The 21,742-nt window shown below is 53.2% G+C and overlaps 4 protein-coding genes across 8 annotated transcripts; 2 read left to right on the top strand and 2 right to left on the bottom strand.

Annotated features, from left to right (window-relative positions):
- Positions 1-73: 73 nt before the first annotated feature.
- Positions 74-4,807, bottom strand: SLC25A11 (solute carrier family 25 member 11). Of its 2 annotated transcripts, none has more exons than XM_081162310.1 (8): positions 4,506-4,807; positions 3,793-3,945; positions 3,502-3,708; positions 3,238-3,328; positions 3,070-3,160; positions 2,884-2,983; positions 2,752-2,803; positions 74-2,616 (listed from the first exon to the last, which is right to left on the bottom strand). In XM_081162310.1, the coding sequence occupies exons 1-8, from the start codon at positions 4,598-4,600 to the stop codon at positions 2,461-2,463; spliced, it is 945 nt and encodes a 314-aa protein (XP_081018436.1). In that variant the 5' UTR covers positions 4,601-4,807; the 3' UTR covers positions 74-2,460. The 2 variants fall into 2 exon arrangements, with proteins under 2 accessions (XP_081018436.1, XP_081018437.1); XM_081162311.1 differs by having other exon boundaries at positions 4,552-4,774.
- On the top strand, positions 4,791-9,713 carry RNF167 (ring finger protein 167). Of its 3 annotated transcripts, none has more exons than XM_081162307.1 (10): positions 4,791-5,066; positions 5,202-5,698; positions 5,782-5,862; positions 7,254-7,379; positions 7,488-7,575; positions 7,738-7,828; positions 8,040-8,145; positions 8,291-8,384; positions 9,012-9,092; positions 9,171-9,713. In XM_081162307.1, exons 2-10 carry the CDS (start codon positions 5,615-5,617, stop codon positions 9,554-9,556), a joined length of 1,137 nt encoding a protein of 378 aa, XP_081018433.1. In that variant the 5' UTR covers positions 4,791-5,066; positions 5,202-5,614; the 3' UTR covers positions 9,557-9,713. The 3 variants fall into 3 exon arrangements, with proteins under 3 accessions (XP_081018433.1, XP_081018434.1, XP_081018435.1); XM_081162308.1 differs by having other exon boundaries at positions 5,019-5,078; XM_081162309.1 differs by having other exon boundaries at positions 5,020-5,118.
- A 452-nt stretch (positions 9,714-10,165) lies between these two features.
- On the bottom strand, positions 10,166-13,992 carry PFN1 (profilin 1). The gene is made up of 3 exons (XM_081162312.1): positions 12,785-13,992; positions 11,135-11,327; positions 10,166-10,515 (listed from the first exon to the last, which is right to left on the bottom strand). The coding sequence occupies exons 1-3, from the start codon at positions 12,914-12,916 to the stop codon at positions 10,418-10,420; spliced, it is 423 nt and encodes a 140-aa protein (XP_081018438.1). The 5' UTR covers positions 12,917-13,992; the 3' UTR covers positions 10,166-10,417.
- Positions 13,993-14,976: 984 nt separating this feature from the next.
- On the top strand, positions 14,977-21,230 carry ENO3 (enolase 3). Of its 2 annotated transcripts, none has more exons than XM_081162305.1 (12): positions 14,977-15,164; positions 16,358-16,444; positions 16,710-16,805; positions 16,976-17,034; positions 17,232-17,301; positions 17,901-18,034; positions 19,324-19,546; positions 19,654-19,851; positions 20,054-20,255; positions 20,665-20,773; positions 20,934-20,992; positions 21,079-21,230. In XM_081162305.1, exons 1-12 carry the CDS (start codon positions 15,149-15,151, stop codon positions 21,146-21,148), a joined length of 1,323 nt encoding a protein of 440 aa, XP_081018431.1. In that variant the 5' UTR covers positions 14,977-15,148; the 3' UTR covers positions 21,149-21,230. The 2 variants fall into 2 exon arrangements, with proteins under 2 accessions (XP_081018431.1, XP_081018432.1); XM_081162306.1 differs by lacking the exon at positions 14,977-15,164 and adding an exon at positions 15,472-15,731.
- Positions 21,231-21,742: the final 512 nt, after the last annotated feature.

Genomic DNA, 21,742 nt, shown 5'->3' with positions numbered 1-21,742 from the left:
TTTCTGAGATCACTAGGTTATTACCACTTTGGGGAAGTTATAGGAAAAAGCAAATAGAAAACAGAATAGAGCATAGCCCCCACATTTATCTGTATATTGAAAATTTGAAGAGATTTATCAAGATGTGAACCTTGATTGTCTCTGGGTGGTATAAATATGGTTTCCCTTTCCTCTGCTTGGCATTTTCTAGTTTTCTACTACTATATTATTTGTATAATAAAAAACAATTTCAAAAAGAAAAACTAGGTTCTTTTGGAGAGGGAAAGAGTGGCTAGAACACCTCTCCCTGGCGTTCCCAAGGCCCCAACTAGCCCCACTCTAGTTGCACTACTCACCCAAAAAAGCTCTAGTCTTAGCTTCTACTTCCCTTGCTTGGGGTGCCTACTTCTCTCCTCCAGGGGTGACTACCCTCCAGGCCACCCCAAGCACCAGCTCCAGATCAAGAACCGTAAGTTTCCCTGGAGGTTAGTAACACCGCTGAGGCCTACCTGTCTGTGGCTCGCAGTACTAGGCGTGAAGGTGGGCTTGTTTGCACCTGCAGCCTCAGAAATGCAGCTCCCCGTTCTTTCAGTCAAGTGGGACAGAGGAAGGGTCTGGGTTTTACTGAATAGTCTGTTTCCTACTCTCAAGCTAGGATGCTTGCAAATGGAACTCACTTCTCTCACCCGGTGCCAGTTTCTCCCATTCTCTTTACCATGTTCGATGGGGCCTTCTTTCCTACCTTGTCTCCAGCCCAAACCAAGGCTTGAGGCCCAGAGAATGGGAAGGCTGAGGCTTTGTGGCTTCATGGAGTCCTCCTCCCCCAGATGGTGCTAGAAGAATCTTGCTAACTTGAAAACACGACTGCATTTCTCCTGCTCTGAACTCTTCCCCAGATAGAGAACAAGCTCTTGAGCTCGACAATCAAGGACTTCTGTGCACTAATCCATTGGACACTCTGGCTTCATCTCTCACAAACACTTCACCTGCTGCCCAGCCTTTCTCCTCTAAGCCTTTGCTCTCATGACAGCCAGGAGTACTGCCCCACCCCCTTCCCCAGCCAGTCTAACTGCTACTGTACACAGGTCTCTCCTCCCCCAGGCAGAGCCAGGTACTCTAAATTACCCAGCAACGGTCTATCGCTACACTCCCAGCTCCCCAGCTGCTCCTGTGTCATCTTCCCCTCTGGACTTGGAATTTCTTAAGTATAAGACTCAGGCCTCAAGTGTCTCAATGTGGCCAAAAGGCCCAGGCCAACATGTACATGGAGCAGGTAAAAAGATAGGCAGAGGTAGGAGGGCCCAGCTGGGAAGCCAGACTGCTGAGCTCCACCTCTTCTATCAAGAGGCTCTGCCAAGGGGCCAGTTCCCACCTGCTGCCTGCCTGTCCCCTGGCCTGGCTCAGAAGCCTTCAGGCCTCATACTGCCCAGCCCTCCTTCCAGTTGACCTTTCCATACCCTTTTATGCCCCCAAGAGGTTTTTAGGCTCCTTGGGGGCAGGGCCCAGGAATCACACCAACAGATAAGACAGTCATTCTCATAAAGCAGTCATTCTCAACCTAGCGCCCAGATCAAGTCTCTGGCCAATAATCTCTGGTTCCTCAAAACTCCAGTGTTTGGGGGCCTTGCTTCTGTGCTCACTCCCTCAAGCTATGTCCCCTCCCCCCCCATGTCAGCCTTCTCTTCTCAGACTCATTATTCCCTCCCTCTTTAGACCACAGAAGTAGTCACCAGACCCCATAGGCTTTGCTTGGGGATTACATGAGATGACTTGTGCTGACTTGTGCATCTGTCTTCTTGGGCGAGTGGCTGGGAAGCAACACACATGGCCTGGATTTTGGTTTTCCTCATCACATCAGCTGCTGCAACAAGACTTATTTACATAGTATTTGCATAAAATCAGCAGGTGCTTTTTCTTTAATAATTTTTCTTAAAAACTCCAGTTTCTGTTCTCAAGGGGCATTGCTTTTTTGTCCAGTCTCCTCCCCATCCAGCCTCACAACTTTTCAGATTTGGGGATAGTGTTATCAATCCAATTTATTGATTATGTCCTCAATGAGGTGGAGGGAGGAAGGACCACATCCTCCCACTGCAGACCCTCTGACCATCTTGACAGCTTCTGCTCTCTCTGGTCCCCTCAGCTCTGCCTTGGTTTCCCTACTGAGAAGGGGAATCTTCTGCTGTCCTATGTGTCCTGAAACTAACACCCAAGAGGAGGCTGGAAATCCTCAGGGAGTTTCTCAGCTTCCCCCAAGGCACAGCCAGGGACAGAGAGGTCATGAGGATCAGGACAAGCAGGGTAAGCTGGAGCAGGGGTAGGACAGACCAAAGTCTTTTACCGCAGAGGAAGGAACCACACTGTGGAGGGAAAATAAATAGAGGGGCCCAGGGCAGCGGTCCAGGCCCCCCAGGGGCACACTGACTGTAGGAGCAGCAGGCGAGTGGGAGCCCCAGCACACTGGCTCCAGGCCCCTCGCCTGCCTCAGCCACTGAGGAAAAGACGCTTGTAGGCCTTGTTCATCTGCTCCAAGAAGATGAAGGTGAGGACGGTGTGGGGGCCCAAGCGGGCATAGTACGGTGTAAAGCCCTTCCACAGACTGAAGAAGCCCTCGTAGCGAACGACCTTCGCCAGAACATCCTAGACAGGCAAGTGGGCAGGACACTGGGGCTAGGACCTGGCCTCTGGGGCCCTGGCCCTCATACCCAGCTACCCTCACTATTTTCTCAGGACATCCAATCCTCCAGCCCAAGCCCCCAAGCCCTATTTCCTCACCAGGCCATTTTTGTATTCTGGCTTCCCATCAATCATTCGCATGTTCTGGATCCTGAAGAAGAGGAGGCAGGGGCATGAGAGATATAAAGGGGGCTCTCCCTTCCTTCTCTAGGCCCAGGCTTGCAGACTCACCGGGTCTTGACAATGTCCACGGGCATGGAGGCAGCAGTAGTGACCAGGCCACTGATCATGCTGGCACAGAAGTGGCACAGGATGTTGTCAGAGAAGTAGCCTATGGGAGGCAGAGTAGGGAGTGGCAGTCAGCTCGGAGCAGGCCTAGGCCAGGCTGGGAGCTGAGGGGCCAGCTCTGGGTCTCACCTGAGTCCAGTAAGAACTGCTTAGATTGGGAGTATGAGGCGAGCTGGGCAGCATTGACGACGACCGCCCGAGCCATAGTAGGGATGCAGCCCTGGGTGTGGAGTGGAGGAGTCAGAAATGCCTGAGACCTGATCCCATATCTCCCAAGTCTCCAGCCCCTTCACTCACCCTCCATAGTGTGGGGACGCCCTCCTCCCGGGCGATTCGAATCAGGGCATTAAACACGTTTTTGTAGCCACGGCGCTGGTCGGCTGGAAGCCTGGTGGGAAGGCAGGGAGAGGCCAAGCTCAGGACAGACAATCCTGCCCCACATGAACAAAGAAAGGGAGGCCAGAACAGATGAATGTCCTGCTCTAGATAAAATAAGAAGTTAGTCCTTAATTCTAGATTCCAAGGAATGGGGCTGGAGGCAGGCTCAGACCTGGAACTCACCGGCCATCAGCAGTCATGCGGATAAGAGCCACCTCAGCTGGTGTTCCCACAAAGGCACCAGTTGCACCTGCAGTCATGCCAATCAGGGCCTTCAGTAGAAAGCCGGGGGGTGTACCATCAGCCCCAGTCAGGCGTTCAAATAGCACAGTATAGATGCCAAGGCGAGTGGTGGTGTAAGTGGCCTGGCGCAGTAGACCAGCTGACAGCCTGGGGAGTGAAGGGATCAGCGTATCAGGCCAAGGTCTGGAGCTGCCAACCCACACCCTAACCCCCATTCTGCAGCCTCAATACCCGGTGTAAATGCCCCTCAGTCCTTCTGCTTTAAGGATACTGGTGAGGGCATGGAAGCTGGTTTTGTACTCTCGTGTCTTGGCTCCTTCCCCGCTCAGCTGCATCCGGTTCTTCACCAGGTCCAAGGGTTGCACAAAAACTGTAGCTCCCATCCTGGAGGAAGACAGGAGTAGAGTCAAGGGCCAGGTGTCCCAGATCTACCAATGCCCACTGGAACTTGACAAGAAGGGTCACAAGGGGCAGGACCTGCCATGCAATTGATGAAATGTTCAAGAGGTTGGGGGGCATGTATATAAGTCTATGTGTGTATCAAGAGCAATGGGTCTAAAAGGTCCAATGGTCCAGGGGGAGCCATGCAATCAAAGTGCTCCATGAAGCTCCAAGGGGGTCAAGAAGTAACCTGGGACTGCATGCAGTCCGACCCATTCATGACCCGCAGGAGCCATGGAATGACCTGGAACTCCATACAGTCCAGCAGAGCCAAGCAATGGGTTGAGACATTCTGGTGGCGCGCGGCGGGAGCCGTGCAATCACCCTGCATGTAGCCTAGTACGGGCCCTGCAACGGGTGAAAAGGTCCTGGTAGCCCACATCAAGGACCTTGACATACACTGAGGACGGTGCTGACCCTGCAACAGACCCCAAGATGAACTGGGCCCGGTTCCTTGCACCCGTCCCTTCCTCCTCTTTCCCATCCCTGGGGCCTGCGCTTACCCGGCCAGGCCCCCAAACAGGAACTTGACCGACTTAGGGGACGTACGGGGTTTCCCGTCCATCCCGCCGGCCGCGGGACTCGCCGTCGCCGCCATCACTACTCGATGGCCCTCAACACCCGGTCCTGTACGCGCGCGACCCCGCGCGCGGCCCCGCTCGCGCCCAAGGTGACACCGCGCGCGCAACAGGGGCGAGGGCACGCGCGCAAAGCCCGCCGGCTCTCAAGTCCAGAACCTGGGAATGATGGCGCAGGCGCAGGCGCCCAGCGCAAAGGTGGCCGGGAGTAAGGCGGAGCTGGAGGAGCTCAAAGATGGGTGCGCGAAGGGGTGTGGCTGATTTAGGAAGCCAGAGCATTGGCGCAATTTTTGCTGAATTGGAATCGCGGGAAAATAGAAAAGGTGTTTGAAGATCTCGCGAGATCGAACAAGCGAGGCTAGCCAGAATTAGGAGGTGTCTCGCGATAGATACAGCAAGTTTTCAGTAGGTGGGAGGGAAGCGTGATGAGGGCTCTCGCGAGACCTGAAAGTACCGCGACGGCGGCTGCGGCCGGAGGGAGGAAAGGTTTGTAAACCGGTCAGCTCCAGGACCCTGGCTGTAAAAGGGGAATGACTAGGTCGTTCTTTGGGATTTCAGTGCTTCCTTCATCTTCACAGGCACTTCCTCCACCTCTAACCTTTCTTTTAACCGGCCTTTTAGGACCGGAAGTCCTTCATCTTGAGCGTCCAATGCTGGAAGTGGCCTTCCTTTCTTTACCGGAAACCCTTTCCCAGGACCTAGGAAGACAGCCCACCTGGCCGGAAGTCCCACCTCCTTGAACTCCCCCACCCTTCCAGAAGTTTTTCTGTCACCTGTGTTTACCTCTTTCTCCTTCCCCTGATTTATTCCTATACCAGGAAAGGATACGTTTAGTGTCTCCCTCCCAAGTCCACTAAACGGGTTAGGTATCTCATTCCCCAAGTCAGGGTTCCTTCCCCGTGTCCCCATGTAGCTGGGAAGTGGGGCCTGGGGGTGGTTGGACCCCTGGGATCCTGGAGGGGCAGAGAGGGCGCAGAACTCCGCTTCTGCTCCTGCTACCAGGACGCGGCCTCAGCCTCTCCCTTCCCGCTGCCATGCACCCTGCGGCCTTCCCGCTTCCCGTCGTTGTGGCCACTGTGCTGTGGGGAGCGGCCCCCGTCCGGGGGCTCATTCGAGCGGTGAGTCAAAGGGGCAGATGGGGGAAGGGCGCTGAAGGGAGAGGTTGCAAGCTGAAGGGGAATATGAAATCATTTGTCCGCAGACCTCGGACCACAATACCAGCATGGACTTTGCAGACCTCCCAGCTCTCTTTGGGGCTGCTTTGAGCCAGGAGGGACTTCAGGTAATTTTCTCTCCTTTTTCCTTAAATCTTCCATCTTGGGTTAAGGAGCCATACCCTTGGATGAAGCTAGAGGTAGGAAAAAAGTTAAGTTAGGAAGTACTTTAGCACATCTAGTGTGAAATGCAGAAGCTAGAAGACCAAGTCTCTCTCTAGCAGTCTGAACCCTATGAGAGAGTCTGAAAGTGCATCAAGATAAAAGACAGGGAGAAGTGTGCTTACAGTAGGATCTCTGGGGTCAGTTATTGGTTTATATGCTCTTAGATTAATTATCTTTGTAGCACGGGATAATAATAGATGTTATTTCAGGGTTTTTGTGAAGATTAAATTAGATAAAGCAATTTTGCAGTACTTCAGGACAAAGACTGCTACACAGCAAAAACTGGGCCATAGATATCAGTGTAGTTGTTTGTAAGATGGGTAATTGGGAAATTAAAGGGAGGTGTTAAAAAACAAAATTCAACCAAGTAAGTTTTAAAGATCTTACTGGCCTTATGACTTATGAATCGGGCAGTATCCCATGTAGCAGATAGAAACTCCAAAAGAGCTGTACATACTGAAAGATTTCCATAGGCAGAAGGGAGCAGGACAGGGGAGTTATACTACCAAAGAGCTGGTTGTTTGTGGCAAGGTCACCTTTCTCAAGGGGATGGCAGGGGGTCTCTCAGGCAGATTACCTCACTAGTGCTGACCAGGTAATTCCAGAATGACTTGTGTAAGATTCTATTCCTGGGAGAGGCTGAAACTGTAATTAAGTTAGGTGTTAAGTCTCAGTTTGGTGACATGGAGTTTAGCACAAGTGACTCCATTTTGGGCCTGTCGTCTCTCCCAATCCTGGAGAATATTTTTTGTTTGTGTTTAATTAGAGGGAGAGGGAGAGAAACATCAATCAGTTGCCTCCTGTACGTACCTCAAACGGGAATCAAACCTGAGACCTTTTCAGTGTATACAGGGCGACGCTCCAACCGAGCCACATCGGCCAGGGCCCTTTTGTCTTGTTTAACAGCAGGGAGTATTATGAGTATGTACTAGAGAAGGAAGTGTGAAATGGAACTGAGATAAAGTAACATGGGTGAGTGGAGAATCGACGTATAATCAGTGGGAAACTGGAAGGCAGAATTTGAATTAGCTTGGAGTATGGGGCATAGGTTAGCTCATTTGGGACAGGGAGAAGGTTAATGGGAGGATCTCGATGTTGTTTGATGTAATTTCATCTTCTGGAGGCCAAGAAGAGATAGAATTCCAACTTGGGTGGGATGCTCAGACCCCAGGAATGAGGAGGAAATGGAAGATAGAGATCATCCAGTATGTGGGGATCCATGTGCTTGGTGGGCCCTGTGGAGAGCAGAACCTAGGGAGGTGAGATCCAACTGTTGTTTACTTTTCTTCCCCAGGGCTTCCTTGTGGAGGCTCACCCAGCCAATGCCTGCAGCCCCATTGCCCCACCACCCCCAGCCCCGGTCAACGGGTCAGTCTTTATTGCACTGCTTCGAAGATTCGACTGCAACTTTGACCTCAAGGTTGCTGAATGTGGAGTGGGAGCTGGGAATGTGAGGGTAAAAAAAATACACCAGGAATGAAGGAAGGCAAGATCCATAATGGCTCCTTATCCCGTCTTGTCTCCCTAGGTCCTGAATGCTCAGAAGGCTGGGTATGGTGCAGCTGTGGTACACAATGTGAATTCCAATGAACTTCTGAACATGGTGTGGAATAGTGGTAAGGTTGGGGGATCTGAACAGCTGGGTTTTCGGTAGAACTCAGACTTAGAGATGGTAGTCAATCTTTTGGGTGGGATGGTATGAAAGAACCAAATGCCAGGATTACCAAAGGATATCAGTAGAGTGTTGAGTCCCCAGTGTAATGCCCTGATCCCTGCAGAAGAAATCCAGCAGCAGATCTGGATCCCGTCTGTGTTTATTGGGGAGAGGAGCTCCGAGTATCTGCGTGCCCTCTTTGTCTACGAGAAAGGGTAGGATGTGTCCCTCCTTCCCACTCTTCTCTTCCTTCAGCACTTCCCTGCAAATCTGGAGCCCAAGCTTCAGGCCCTTCATACTCTGCCTTTTGACTTTCTTTCCACCCCCTTTTCTATCTATGGGCCTTTTCCAGAGCCAGTTACTTTGTGTCTCTTCCTTTGTCACTTTGCTTTTCCTGCCCTCTGATACTGGTCTTCCTTTTCCCAGGGCTCGGGTGCTTCTGGTCCCGGACAGTAGCTTCCCATTGGGTTATTACCTCATCCCTTTCACAGGGATTGTGGGACTGCTGGTTTTGGCCATGGGAGCAGTGATGGTGAGTAGCTCAGGGAGCATGATGGGAGGAGCTGAGGCCTTTAAAACCAGACTGGACTTGGGATTTAGAGGTGGGGATGGTTTGTACTGGATTGTCCAGTTTTGTTCCCTAAGGCTGATCTGATCTATCTACTCCCTTTCCACAGATAGTTCGTTGTATCCAGCACCGGAAACGGCTCCAGCGGAATCGACTGACCAAAGAGCAACTGAAGCAGATTCCAACACATGACTATCAGAAGGGTGAGGGGGGGATAAGGGGATGAAAGGCCTTTCCCATAGCATACATGGTTCTGAAGGAGTTTGAGCCCAGGAGATAAGGGGCAAAGATGGCAGGGAGATGTCAGCCTGAGATGCCATCTTCCTTCTTTTTACCCATATATACAGTGAGGACAGGACAGGAACAGAGCAGAAGATGGGAAGCAAAGATTAAATGGAGCAGCTGGGAAAAATGGGAGACCAACCTTGCTTATAAGGGAGGTGGGGAGAACAAAAACAGAAGGAGTGGGGAGGCTTTAGTCTGAGAACAGGTGGAGGGGTTAGGTCTTTAGGCCCAGGAGCCTCCAGTGCCCAAATAAGGCAATAGCAGAAGCCCTGCCCTCATTTCCGCTCCTCCCACTCCTTATATCTTCACCCTCACCCCCCCTAAAACCCACTTCCTTCTTACCTCTGCTTCTCTTTGTCCCTTCTACCTCCCACCCCCGTTCCTCATGTTCTATCCTGGCCCAGTCTTAGCTCTTCCATTGGCTCTGTAGAAACAGGGAAAATAACTCTTGTAAGACTTAGCTCTCTACAGGCCTCCCAGAGTGAGTTCTTGTGGGCCCTGGTCCAAGGTGGCTCAGTAAAAGGACTCCTTTTTTCCTCCTGCAGGAGACCAGTATGATGTCTGTGCCATCTGCCTGGATGAGTATGTGGATGGTGACAAGCTAAGGGTACTCCCCTGTGCGCATGGTGAGGCCCTCAGTTCCTGTGCCCATGTCCCACCCCACCAGCAAACACCAGGAGTTTCACCTCATTCCTTTTCCGCAGCCTATCACAGCCGCTGTGTGGACCCCTGGCTCACTCAGACCCGGAAGACCTGCCCCATCTGTAAGCAGCCTGTCCATCGAGGTCCTGGGGATGAGGAGGAGGAGGAAACTCAGGGGCAAGATGGTGATGAAGAAGGGGAACCAAGGGACCATCCTGCCTCAGAGCGGACCCCACTTCTGGGCTCCAGCCCCACAACTCCCACCTCTTTTGGCTCCCTAGCCCCAGCCCCCCTTGTTTTTCCCGAGTCTTCAACAGATCCTGGCTCCCTAGCGTCAGCCCCCCTTGCTTTTCCTGAGTCTTCAACAGATCCCCCACCTTCTCCTCCCTCTTCCTCTTCAGCTGCCATGCTGGTCTCCTACTCCCCTCATCACCCCCACCCCTGGTGACCTATTTTGCACAGCCTCTCCCTCTAGCCTTCTGTTGAGAGATGGGATATTTCTACCCTGGGTTTCTCCCTTACCCAACCCCATCCTTTTGAGGGGGCTGGTTCTAAGGGACTGGGTCTTCATTTATTGGGTTAATAAAATTGTTTTTGACAACTAAGGAAGGGGAAGATCATTCTCACACAGGTGAACCTCTTACCCATTTGGGATGTTGTCCCCTTTTTTTGGTGTAAAGGGGCAGGGGAATTCTGGGAGATTAACCTAGTCTTGGGGATAGCCCCAGCAGGCATTTGTTGTGAGTCAGAGGGGCAGCCCCACCCATAGGATGACTCAACTGGTCCTGCCTTGCCCATAGGCTGGGACCCATTCTCTGGTCTGGATGGCAGTATCATTACCCACTAATTCAACTAACACACTGAGGACCTAGGGCTAGAAACAAACAACAGGCTAGATAGGCCTGAGGCAGGTGCTTAGTTCTGGATATGGAAACAAGATCCAATTCCTAGACTTTGTAGTGCTTCAACTCCTGTTCCTAACCCCAAGCAAGGATAAAGAGGCAAGGCCCTGAGACTGTCCTCCATCCTGACACCCACGCTAAAACCACACAGCACCTTGTTAGTAGAATCTTTTTTATTCAGAAAAAACAAAACAAAAAAAATATTTTTTTTTCCAACCACACACAGGAGGGGTATGGGTAGGGGAAGGTGCCTGTCCATCCAGCCCTGCCCCTAGCCCATGTGGTTTTGGCAGCAATAAGGGGTGTAGGGTAATGGCCCAAAAAAATAAAAATGGTGTGTGTGTGTGTGTGGGAAGGAGAGGGGTGCAAAAGCAGTGGGGAGTGGTGGGGGGATGGGAAAGACGAGGTCAGTACTGGGCACGCCGCAGGTGGGAGGCCATTTCATAACATTTCTTGTTGATCATACCACCGTGGACACCTTCTTTGCCCATCAGCAGGACTAGCGCTAGAGGAAAGAGAAAGGAGGCTAGGACCCAGGTGTCACAATGCTACCCCCTGCCAGCTGTTCAGCAGCTGTCCAGTCCTGGGGGCTGTAACCCAACCTCATCTCTCCCAACCTCCCCCCCCTCCCCCCCACGCACAGGCAGGCTGTCAGTCACCCTGAAACAATAGGCCTTTTCAAAAGGGGGGAAAAAAAAAAAAGCTAAAAGACTGGAAGCAGAACAATAAAATTTAGGGGTCAAAGGCTTATAGACTTGACTCACGTTCAGGCTAGAAATGGATATAGATGAGCCTCCAAATTTTAACAAAAGGGCTCAAAAGACAACAGCTAAGTGCTAACTACCAATAGTTTACCACCTCCTAAAAAAGTTTCTCATCTGAAAAGGCTCAAGGCAGGAAGCAACTGAACAGGTAATACAGTTCAACTTCTTTATATCAGAAGATGAGGAACTGAGACAGAACAGGGACTATCCAATGTCCCAATATCCAGCAGGCTGGGAGTAGAAGGCTGGTCTGATCCCTTCATACTGGGGAACCACACAGAAAAAGCACCCAAAAGCTTCACAAAAGGATATACATTAGGGATCTTGGAGCTACAGAAAGGTTAAGACTCAGAAACTCACTCTTGGCAGTCATGGTGATAGTGACGTTGAAGGTAGGGGCTCCCCCGGTGCTCTTGGTACGAAGATCCATGGTAAATTCCCCATCCTGCAGCAGTGAGTCCCGGATCACAGAACATTTCTGGCCCCCAAGTGTCAGCCCATTCACTAAAATACTTGACCGGTCTTTGCCAACCAGGACACCAACCTCAGCTGGCTGGAAAGGGAACCAAGCACTCATCAAATTAGTACACCAAGGTTCCCCACTTTCTCCAAGGGCACATCTGCTTTCCACTTCTTGGGAGCTAGAATCCCCTGGGGAGGAAAGGTGTGTATGGTAGGTGCTTTGTACTCATCCATGAAATCTGAGAAACTCTTAAAACTGACTGTTGGAAGTTAGTACACAAAAAGATCAGGATCCTCAACCTAGAGAATGGTAATATGAACAGAAAGCATATTCCTCTGGAGACTTAAGAGTTCGTTTAAGAGGGAAAGCAAACTCAGGAAATAAAGGGGGCCAAAAGTCAGTGAGGAAAGTGGAGTGGAATGAAGTGGGGAGCCTTTGGATGCTCAGAAGTCTCCTTCAGGAAAAGCAGAAGCTAAGAGGGGAAGGGAGGGGGCGGGCAAAGCAGGAGAAGCAACTTTGCCCTTATTTGGTCAAAGGTTCTGAAGGAGTTGTTAGGGCCCGGGACGCCTGGGTCTCTAAGTAACCTAGAGTTTAGGTCCAGGTATCTAGGTCCCAAGATGAGGAAGCAGATCCCTGGGGGCTTTCCGTTAAAGTTGGAAAATTTTTGAAAGGGGACCTAGGCTAGACATAGCACGCCAGTTCCCGGGTACAGATACCCCAGGGAACCTTTCCACCCCTCCCCCTTACACCCCAAATCCCCACATCCGGTCCCCTCCCGCCCGGAAATCCCCTTCCCCCCCGATTTGAACTTCCGCTCCCCCTCCCCACTTCCGGGCAGTGTGGACCCGGGAGGTAGTGATGGGGACAGCAGTCATCATTCCTTATTCCTTTACTTATACTACCCTAAAACTTCTTAAAGTTCCCCTACTCCAGGCCCCGCGGGATGGCGGGAAGGGAGGGCGAGGGGACTTCCGGGATTGGTCCCACAAGAATGCTGAAGTCCACGGTGCAGACTTGGGGGGGGGGGCGTGAGGCGGCCTTGCCTTCTTCAACTGAGTTGGGAGGAGTAGAGAGCTCACAGGCCCCGCATGGAACCCCGGCCACGCTCCCGCCCTCATAAGGGGGAACAATGGTGGAGGGGGCACGAGTTGGCGGCCGGAAGTGGAACTGGGGGTCCAGGGATCCCCAAGTCCCTTCTCAATCACAATCCCCGGTTGAAACTGCAGCGCGTGCCCGCCCCGCCCTGAACGAGGCGGAAGTGGGCCGCCGCACCGGGCGGCGCGCCCCTCCCCGCCCTGTGCCCCGGATGTAACGCCCCGTCGCGGAAAGCGGGGCGGCGGGCTGGATGGGAGACGCCGCCTGGGGCGTAGGACTTAGGGGCAACAGACGGACCCTCTCACGTGCAGCCGCCATTCGCGCCGTTTCCAGGACAAGGACCGGGTCATGGCCTTTCGCTGCCCTTCCCAGATCGCACCCGCCCCCACCCGAGTCCCTCCCTCAGGGTCCAAGCTCTGCCAGTCCCCCGGAGCGCGCAGGTCTCGCAGTACCGTGATGTTGACGAAGGTTTTCCCGGGGACGGCGGCCCAGACGGTGGGCGAGTCCTTATACCCCACGATGGCCGCGTCCTGACAGGTCCCGTCCGCCATGAGGTTGTCGATGTAGGCGTTCCACCCGGCCATGGCGCTGCTACTGGGGCTGCTCTCGGCGCTGCTGCTGGGGCCGCGGGCTGGGCTCGGGCTGCCTCTGGCTGGCGGGCGGGGGGAGGCGGAGAGCTCGGGGCACGCGCTGCCGTCCGGACCGCGGCTCTGCTAGCTGTGCAGCAGCCCTCGCACCGCCACTTCCTGCTCCTCCCCCCCCTTCTAGATTTTTATTTGCAAAGGGCGGTAGGGGCGGGGCCTGCTCCCTCCCTACCCCCCCGTCTGCCCAGATACCTAACTTTGCAAATGCAATTTAAAAAAATCCCTCTCCTTATTGCAAAATTTGCAGAGTTCACTGGAAAGCAGTGTAAAAGGATGAAAAAAGTGGGGAGCAGTAAGAGGTTAGGGTTAGGGTTAGGGCTCGCTCCAATTTGCATTGCATATAAACCACACTTGGGTATAAGGGAAGGAAGTGAGCCTGAAGGAAAGTGAAAGAAGGAATTAGCAAACTGCCAATTTAGCAAATTAGAGTGGGTTCGGGGAACTCAGGGTTAAACAGAACGACTCCCCCTTCCCCCACCTCCACCGGAGGGAAGGAGCGGCGGGCGGCCGCGCGTGCGCCCGCGCCTGCGCCGGGCCCCGGAGGGAAAGCGCGTGGGGCGGTTGGGGCCGGCGGCCGGATTCGCGGGCGCGCGCTGCTTTGCTCCCGACTGGACCGATTTGGAACCCCTGCGAAGGCAGGCGGCCGGGGACGTGTCTCCCGCCGGGCGGAAGAGGCGGGGGCGAGAGCGAGGCGTGCGCGTTACCGCTTCTCTACTCTTGATTTTATTTAATCAAGAAATAAGAGAGCAAAGGGGAATTTGACAAAATACCCCGGCCGGTTTCAGAATTGAAGGAATCCACTGGGGACACTTATGCCCTGTCCCAGTATTTGGCCGGGTGGCACAAGTTAGACTTAATGAAGCCCACCCCACTCCAGGGGATTATCCCTAGCTGGATCCGCTCCAGTCCCACCCAGGCCTCACACTCAGGTCCCAGTCCCGCCCATTCCCCCGGCCAGCACTTTGGGTCACCGGCTGTGATCCTAGGTGCATCTCTGCAGAGGTCACAGCACGGACGCCCGAGGGGCTAGACAGGCGGGCCTATTTTTTAAGGCGGAAGAATAAGTTTCAAGGTTTGCAACTTTTTCAAGAAGGGGAAGGTCCTTTCTACTTTGGGCCTGTTGGGTTTCTTCTTTTTCAGTAAAACTTTATGTCAACAATTTGTGCTCGAACAGATCGCCCGCCGCCAACTGGAAGGGGGTGGGGCAGGACTAGGCGGCCGGCTTCGGTGAACTAGCCGCGCTCTAGCCGCTTAGGCGGCTGAGTTGGGTCGCTTCCGGCCCCCCGAGGGAGGAGAGCCGCCCCGGCGGGAAAGGGATTCATCTCTCTCGTCGTCCGGAGCTGGGCGCGGTTCCTCCACGGCCACTCCGCCCCCCATGGGCACCCGACGCCCCCCGAGCCCGCGTTCCTCGACAGCCGCGGGGGCTGAGTCACTGGCCCGCTGGGGCGGGGCCGCACTTGGGCGCGTGGCGGCGCTCCCGGCCCGCCATCTCCTGACCTCTGGCCTGCCTCGCCCCCTACCCCAGGGTGGAAAAATCGCGGGAGGGAGCGGCCTGAGATAAGGGAGGAGGGGCGAGATGGGGGGAGGGACCCGGAGCTGGGGGTTGGAAGACGGACAGCGCTGGACGGGCGGAGCGGGGAGGGGAGCTGAGGAGAGGGCCCCGGGAGTGAGTCACCCCGCGCGGGCCGCCCCAGCGCCGGCGGGAGGGGCCTCCGCGTCGGGGGCGAGGAGCCAAGGCGCTCCTTGACCCTCGCCCGCAGGCCGGCCGGCCCGAGCCTCGGCGTACCTCCCTCTCCTGGCCGGCTGCGCACTGCCCCCAGAGCCGACCGGGCGGAGTTACCTGGCGCAGAGACCCTCAATGCTGCTAGAGGACCGCCGGAGTCGCCCGGGCGTTCCTCACTCACTACAGGCCGCCCCCTCCTCGTGTGCATTCACTTTTCACTCCTGACTCAACATCATTCGTTCTAGGGCTAGGACTGCGTCCTGCAACGCCCGCAGTCGGGAAAGGGGCTCCTTACTGACAGTCTCCACGCGGGGCGATAAGTGCTGTCCCAGCGCTGTCCAGAGACAGCCTCGCCCACTCCGAGGGCCAGTCTAATTCCGTCTCCCCCCCTCCCCCACCCTCCTGCTTACGCCGAGGGGTAGGATGGGGTGGAGCCCCGAGAGGCCGCTATGAGGACCCTGAGAGGTGAGACCCTCTCGCCTTCGGAATGCGGGGGATTCAATTTTAGACTTCCGAGCTTGCCGGGAACCCCCGGTTCCTTCCCCCACAGAGGGCTGAAGCAGCCCCTGCCTGCCATGTGAGCTGAGCATGTGTGGATGTCAATCCAGCAGCCCCTCTTCCAGGCCCCCTCCCCAGCCCTGCAGGGCTCAAGTTACTCCTGGCCTTTCCTAAATGGCACTAGTTCCTCTTTAACCTTTGCAAAGAGGAATATAATCCTGGGGAGGTGAAAGACCCCCCCCCCCAAGCCATTCTGAAGCTCTTCCCCAGGGGTGGAATTAAAAGTAGGGACATTTTATTGGGGGACAGAGAGAAGGGAGGGATAGTTACTGGCCTTTGGGACGGGGGCTTTAGGCTATAGTGGGCACTTGGCTGCCAGCCGGGTGTGGAGGGGGAGGGTAGAGAGGGAGAGGCGGGGCTGGCTGGGGACAGGGTGGCTGGGGATAAATTCCCAGCCTGAGGGGGTGAGCTGACATTGTCCCAGCCGCCACCTAGACTCGGAGCTCACCCCAAGCCCCCAGCCAAGACATCCAGGTCTGGTGAACCTTCCAGCCCAGGGGGATGGAAGTGGTAGAGGGTGAGGGTGGAGCTGCCTTGGAGGAAATAAGGGAAATGTCACCTTTTTCCCTCTTCTGGGACTGGGGTTGTTTAAGAAAGACTGGAGGAGTTGGAGCAAACAGGATGGGGTACCCAAGGATAGGGAAGTGAGGCTGTGAAGAGAGGCAGGCAGAGGTGGGTAGAGAAGGGTAGTTAGAGCTGGAGCCAGATGGAGAATCTGGGGCCCCTGAAGATCTGAAGAAGACTGAGGAGCAGGAAAATGAAAACCACAGTAACAGATCTGATGGCTGGGAAGCCACAGAGAACAGATTGCTTGACTTTTCCGGAGAGGGTTTCAGGGAGTGGTAGAATCAGAATCGCTGGTGTTATAAAGGAGAGGCCCCTGGATTCTTAGGATGGGGTGGAGGGTGGAATAGGAGCTGTTCTGAGTGGGGGAGGGGGCTGTGCCTGCCTCTTTGCTCTGTGACCTTTTTGTGGGATATTTTTAGCTCCAGCACCTGCCTTCTTGGGGTGGGGAAGACTCTTAAAGGGCACAGGGATTTGGAATTTGGGGTTCCTTAAGGGATCAACTGTCGACACTCACTCAACCTCTTGTCCTGCAGCCATGGCCATGCAGAAAATCATTGCCCGGGAAATCCTGGACTCCAGGGGCAACCCCACTGTGGAGGTGGACCTGTACACAGCCAAGGGTAACACAGGCCCATTGGATTGGTTTGCTTTGGAAGACCCCAACCCCATCTGGCCTCAGTCCCTGTCCCCTAACTGCCCCACATCCTTACCTATCTCTGAGATTCCCTTCCCCAGAGCTCTTCCCAGGCCTTCCTCTTCCAACCTGGATCTCCTGCTGGAAGAAGCACTAGTCTGCACTGCCTCCACTCTGGGCTCAGAGAGGAGACCTTGGTCCTTTAGAGGTGGATGGGACTCTCTATGATCTTCCAATTCCTCTCATCCCAGGCCGATTCCGAGCAGCTGTGCCCAGTGGAGCTTCCACAGGTATCTATGAAGCTCTGGAGCTAAGAGATGGAGACAAATCTCGCTACCTGGGCAAAGGTGAGGAAATACCAACACTGAAAGAGCCTGTGAGGGGGTGGTTTCAGGATGTGCCCCCCCCCAATGTTTTCATGGGGTAGAGGATTGGAACCCAAAGCTCTTGAACTGGGGTCCACAGGAAGAGACCTGATTGAATTGAAGATCTGAACCCCCTCCTCTGGCCTCTCTAGGTGTCCTGAAGGCTGTGGAACATATCAACAAGACTCTAGGTCCTGCTCTGCTAGAAAAGGCAAGTTGGAAGAGCCTGATCCTCCAACCCCCCCTCCACTTCACCACCACCCCTGCTGCCTCATCCCAAGGAGCCCATGCTTGGGAGAGGCCAACTGTCCTGTCTCTCCAAAATACTTGTACTCCTTCCTTTTGCACATGCCCTAACTCTTTAGAAATCTGACTTCTGCTCTCCCCTCCTCAATCCTCCTCTTCCAGAAACTAAGCGTTGTGGATCAAGAAAAAATTGACAAATTTATGATTGAGCTGGATGGGACTGAGAATAAATGTGAGTGAAGGGCTAGGGATAGGTGAAGGGATGAGATGCAGGATAGATGGGAGAGAAACCACAGGGCTGACGTCTGGTTAGAATTATTACTGTGTCCCACATTTTGGGGCACATCGTAGCTGGATGGACTTTTATTCATTCCACAGGCATTTCCTGATGCCTGCCTTCTGCCAGGTCTGGGCTGGGCTGTGGACACAGATGTGAAGCTAGCACATTCCCTGGGGTGGGATTGCCCTGAGCACCTCAGACCCCTGGGGAGAGATCTGTTAACAAACTCTTAATGCCCAGTGATTTGGAGTTCTGGATTCTTCCTGGGGTGACCAGAGGGACTTTGTTTTGTTTTTATTTTAGAGAGGAAAAGGGAAAGAGAGAGGAAGGGGGGGGGGAGAAACATCGATTTGTTGTTCCACTTATTTATGCATTCACTGGTTGATTCTTGTATGTGCTCTGACCTCAGATCAAACCTGAAACTTTGGTGTATTGGAATTACGCTCTAACCAACTGAGCTACCCAGCCAGGGCCAGAGGGGACATTTGAAGAGATGACCCCAAACCCTGGGGGAGAAGCTCTCATCCTCTCTTTGCGCTTACTTCCTCCAGCCAAGTTTGGGGCCAATGCCATCCTGGGAGTGTCCCTGGCTGTGTGCAAGGCTGGAGCAGCTGAGAAGGGGGTCCCGCTCTACCGACACATTGCAGATCTCGCTGGGAACCCGGACCTGGTCCTCCCAGTGCCTGTGAGTGCAGATGTCCTGTGAGATCCCACAGTGACAGAGTTGCCCCATCCAGCAAAAAGTTCATAAGCAGACCCTGGAAAGTTCACCTTCCAGACGCAGCTCCAAAGAAATGTTTTCCTGAAATGGAACCTCTCCTACTCAGTCCTGCCCCTCCTTCTGCCCCTCACAATCCAAACCTTCCCTTAAGCCTCTCTGCGTCTTTTTCATGATGCAACACAGTTCTTTCACATTCCAATCCTAGGCTCAATAACTCCAGTTTCTTATTCTGCATTTTATCCCAACCCCCAAATCAGATAGAGAGCTTCTTCTATCTGATTGGCAATGACAAGGATCTTTGCATTTCTTTGTATCTTCTTTAATCCTTATAAAAGCAAATTTCCTTTATATGGGAACCCTTTGAATTTAATGTCAATGATAACGTTATAGACAAAGCCTGAACTATGAACAGCTTAATATAATAAAAGTCTATTTCTAAAAAAAAGTTAAAAAAAAGTTACAATTTATTGTTACTTACTAGGCAGATTGTATAAGAGCATGAGCTCTGGAGATAAGCTACTGGGTTCGAATCCTGGCTTTGCCTGTGTGCTAGTTATGTGACCTTAGGCAAGTTATTTAACCTCTTTTTTTTTTTTTTTTTATTAATCTTCACCAGAGGATTTTTTTTCCCAATTGCTTTTCAGAGAGAGTGGAAGGGGGTGGGGAAGAGAAACATCAATGTGAGAGAGCCACATTGATTGGTTGTCTCCCACACTTGCCCCAACCTGGGCCATGGATTGAACCTGCAAGCCAGGTACATGCCTTTGACCGGGAATCGAACCCGAGACCCTTTGGTGCTTGGGACAATGCTCTAACCACTGAGCAACAGCAGCTAAGGCATTATTTAATCTCTTTATGCCTCAGTTTCCTCATTTGTAGAGTGGGGGATAATAATAGTACCTAGTTCATGGGGTTGTTTTGAAAATGAGATGAGCTAATAGAATATATGTCAATCACTTAGAGCAGTGTCTGGCCTGTAGTAAGTGCCATGTCACTGTTACCTATTGTGTACCAGGCACATACTAGGAACTTCACATTGAGTTTCTCTAATTTTCAGCATAAGATCCTGCAGGGAAGCAGGTGGTATTCCCATTAGAAAAATGAGGAAAGAGGCTCTAAGGAGTAAAATTACTCACCCTAGATCACTCAGCTAGTAAATAGGGAAGTCAAGATTCCACCTCAACCCCTCCTCCCCAACTTCTCTTGATCCCTCATACCTTGGCCCAGGTCTGAACACCCACTCCTCCTCTCAGGCCTTCAATGTGATCAATGGGGGCTCCCATGCTGGAAACAAGCTGGCCATGCAGGAGTTCATGATTCTGCCTGTGGGAGCCAGCTCCTTCAAGGAAGCCATGCGCATTGGCGCCGAGGTCTACCACCACCTCAAAGGGGTCATCAAGGCCAAGTATGGGAAGGACGCCACCAATGTGGGTGATGAGGGCGGCTTTGCACCCAACATCCTGGAGAACAATGAGGGTCAGTGTGAGCACTCTGAGGGGCAGAACCCCTGGGTCCTCACAGAGGAAGGGGCTGCGGAGACAGGGTGCACCGGAGCCTCAGGTCTTCTCTTGTCCTTCTCCCAGCCCTAGAGCTGCTGAAGACGGCTATCCAGGCAGCTGGCTACCCAGACAAAGTGGTGATTGGTATGGATGTGGCGGCATCTGAGTTCTATCGCAATGGGAAGTACGATCTAGACTTCAAGTCCCCTGATGACCCCGCACGGCACATCACTGGGGAGAAGCTGGGGGAGCTGTACAAGAGCTTCATTAAGAACTATCCTGGTGAGACCCTTCAGGTGTTCCAGTGCACCTGCCCAAGTACTCAGCAACTGCCCAACACACTGACTTCAGAGTCTCCATTGCTATCAACTCGATCCTTCCAGTCCTTAGCACCATTGCAGTCTCCATCCAAACTCTTTTGACCTGTCACCCCCTTCATGAGGCCCTCAAGCTTTTAACCTGACTTTGCTCCATCTCCCACCAGTGGTCTCGATCGAAGACCCCTTTGACCAGGATGACTGGGCCACTTGGACTTCATTCCTCTCGGGGGTGGACATCCAGATTGTGGGAGATGACCTCACAGTCACCAACCCCAAGAGGATTGCTCAGGCTGTTGAAAAGAAGGCCTGTAACTGCTTGCTGCTGAAGGTCAACCAGATTGGCTCGGTGACTGAATCCATCCAGGCGTGAGTGCCTCCTGGCCCTGGGGTGCACCATAGCTTCCCTCCACCTGTTCTGCCTACTCCAGCTGCAGTCCTGCCCTCAAACTCCAAGTCTACCTTTCCCCTGGCTCCTGACCCACCCCACTCTCCTCACCTCAAGGCTTTGATTAACTCTTGGCCTGACCCCAAGAGCTTTGCCACTGTGACCTGCCATCCCATCCCCACCCCATACCATTCTTTTCTCCCAGATTCTGTACTACTTCCCACCAGCATCTCAGAAATCTCCCCTTCTCTCCTACTTTCCAAAGAACTTTAGTCATCACCCTCCCCGCAAAGTGCCCAATCCCCAAAACAGAAACAGAAAAGCCCCATCCAGCCCCTGGCTTTCTCACCAAGGTCCCGTTAGGTCTTATCGAGTGTCCTTTCTACCCAGCTGCAAACTGGCTCAGTCTAATGGCTGGGGAGTGATGGTGAGCCACCGCTCTGGGGAGACTGAAGACACATTCATTGCCGACCTCGTGGTGGGGCTCTGCACCGGACAGGTACTCATGGCTCCCCTCTGACACATTAGAACAAGTTTTCTTGTGGTCTCTGGTCTCCTGCCCCTGAGTTGAATGACACCACAGGCTACTTCCTCAGGGCCAGGCCCAATCCCTCCTCTCTAGCCTCACGCAACCCTTGGAATTCCTCTTCCCTCCTCAGATCAAGACTGGTGCTCCTTGCCGCTCAGAGCGTCTGGCCAAATACAACCAGCTTATGAGGTACAGTGAGTGCAGTGGGCCTGAGTGTGGGGAGCTGAGGGCTGTTGGGTTAGAAGGATGCAGCTCTGACTTGGTCTGCCTTCTAGGATTGAGGAGGCACTCGGGGACAAGGCTGTCTTTGCTGGACGCAAGTTCCGTAACCCAAAGGCCAAGTGAGAAGCTGGAGGCCCCAGGACCCCACAGGACAGATGTAGGCCTTCAAGCCTTTCTCCCTGAAATAAACACTGGTGCCAACCAAGACAGTGGCATGGTCCTTTGTGGGAGGGAGGAGATGCTGATCTCTGTACTGGAAAAGATAGGAGGTGGGGCAGGAAAGGGAGAAGAGGTGTGTAACCTGCTGGGACAAAGGGGAAGTGAGGGACTGGTCATTGAGGAAGTCGGGCTGTATCTAGAACAACAAAGTTCACATTTTGGAAGGAGGCTGGGGGAAGGAGGCACTGATGGAACATGGAACCAGAACCAGGAGGAGGAGGATTGCAGGAGGAAACTGGATCAGATCTGCCAGTAAGTCTGCAGAGTGTGCTGCAGTGTCAAAGTCAAGTGCTTGTACAGGATGATAGTGAAAACCAGAGCAGCCACTTCTATGGAGCTCAAAGATCTGGAACTACTCTAAATACCTGGCATATATTGACTTGCATAATCTTTGAAACAGTGCTGTCAGATAGTTACCATTACTACCCTCATTTTATAGATGAGAAAACTGAGGCACAAGAAAGTCAAATACCCACCCAAGATAACAGTTAGTTACTA

Source organism: Miniopterus schreibersii (genome assembly GCF_964146895.1).
Source record: "Miniopterus schreibersii genome assembly, chromosome: 16".
NCBI lineage: Eukaryota > Metazoa > Chordata > Mammalia > Chiroptera > Miniopteridae > Miniopterus > Miniopterus schreibersii.
The sequence above is the reverse complement of the archived record's forward strand: the minus strand, read 5'-3'. Positions and strand labels throughout refer to the sequence as shown.

What these genes read in the sequence shown, in the direction of transcription:
- SLC25A11 (XM_081162310.1), bottom strand. Translation starts at nt 4,600, where the DNA reads ATGGCGGCGACGGCGAGTCCCGCGGCCGGCGGGATGGACGGGAAACCC. An exon ending in CTGAGGGGCATTTACACCGG is followed by an intron (nt 3,709 to 3,792) that starts GTATTGAGGCTG and finishes TTCACTCCCCAG; the next exon opens with GCTGTCAGCTGGTCTACTGC. An exon ending in GCAGTTCTTACTGGACTCAG is followed by an intron (nt 2,984 to 3,069) that starts GTGAGACCCAGA and finishes TGCCTCCCATAG; the next exon opens with GCTACTTCTCTGACAACATC.
- ENO3 (XM_081162305.1), top strand. An exon ending in GGACCTGTACACAGCCAAGG is followed by an intron (nt 16,445 to 16,709) that starts GTAACACAGGCC and finishes CTCTCATCCCAG; the next exon opens with GCCGATTCCGAGCAGCTGTG. An exon ending in GTGACTGAATCCATCCAGGC is followed by an intron (nt 20,256 to 20,664) that starts GTGAGTGCCTCC and finishes CTTTCTACCCAG; the next exon opens with CTGCAAACTGGCTCAGTCTA.
- RNF167 (XM_081162307.1), top strand. Translation starts at nt 5,615, where the DNA reads ATGCACCCTGCGGCCTTCCCGCTTCCCGTCGTTGTGGCCACTGTGCTG. An exon ending in TCCGGGGGCTCATTCGAGCG is followed by an intron (nt 5,699 to 5,781) that starts GTGAGTCAAAGG and finishes ATTTGTCCGCAG; the next exon opens with ACCTCGGACCACAATACCAG. An exon ending in ACTGCAACTTTGACCTCAAG is followed by an intron (nt 7,380 to 7,487) that starts GTTGCTGAATGT and finishes TTGTCTCCCTAG; the next exon opens with GTCCTGAATGCTCAGAAGGC.
- PFN1 (XM_081162312.1), bottom strand. Translation starts at nt 12,916, where the DNA reads ATGGCCGGGTGGAACGCCTACATCGACAACCTCATGGCGGACGGGACC. An exon ending in AAACCTTCGTCAACATCACG is followed by an intron (nt 11,328 to 12,784) that starts GTACTGCGAGAC and finishes TTCCCTTTCCAG; the next exon opens with CCAGCTGAGGTTGGTGTCCT. An exon ending in TATCACCATGACTGCCAAGA is followed by an intron (nt 10,516 to 11,134) that starts GTGAGTTTCTGA and finishes TCTTTCCTCTAG; the next exon opens with CGCTAGTCCTGCTGATGGGC.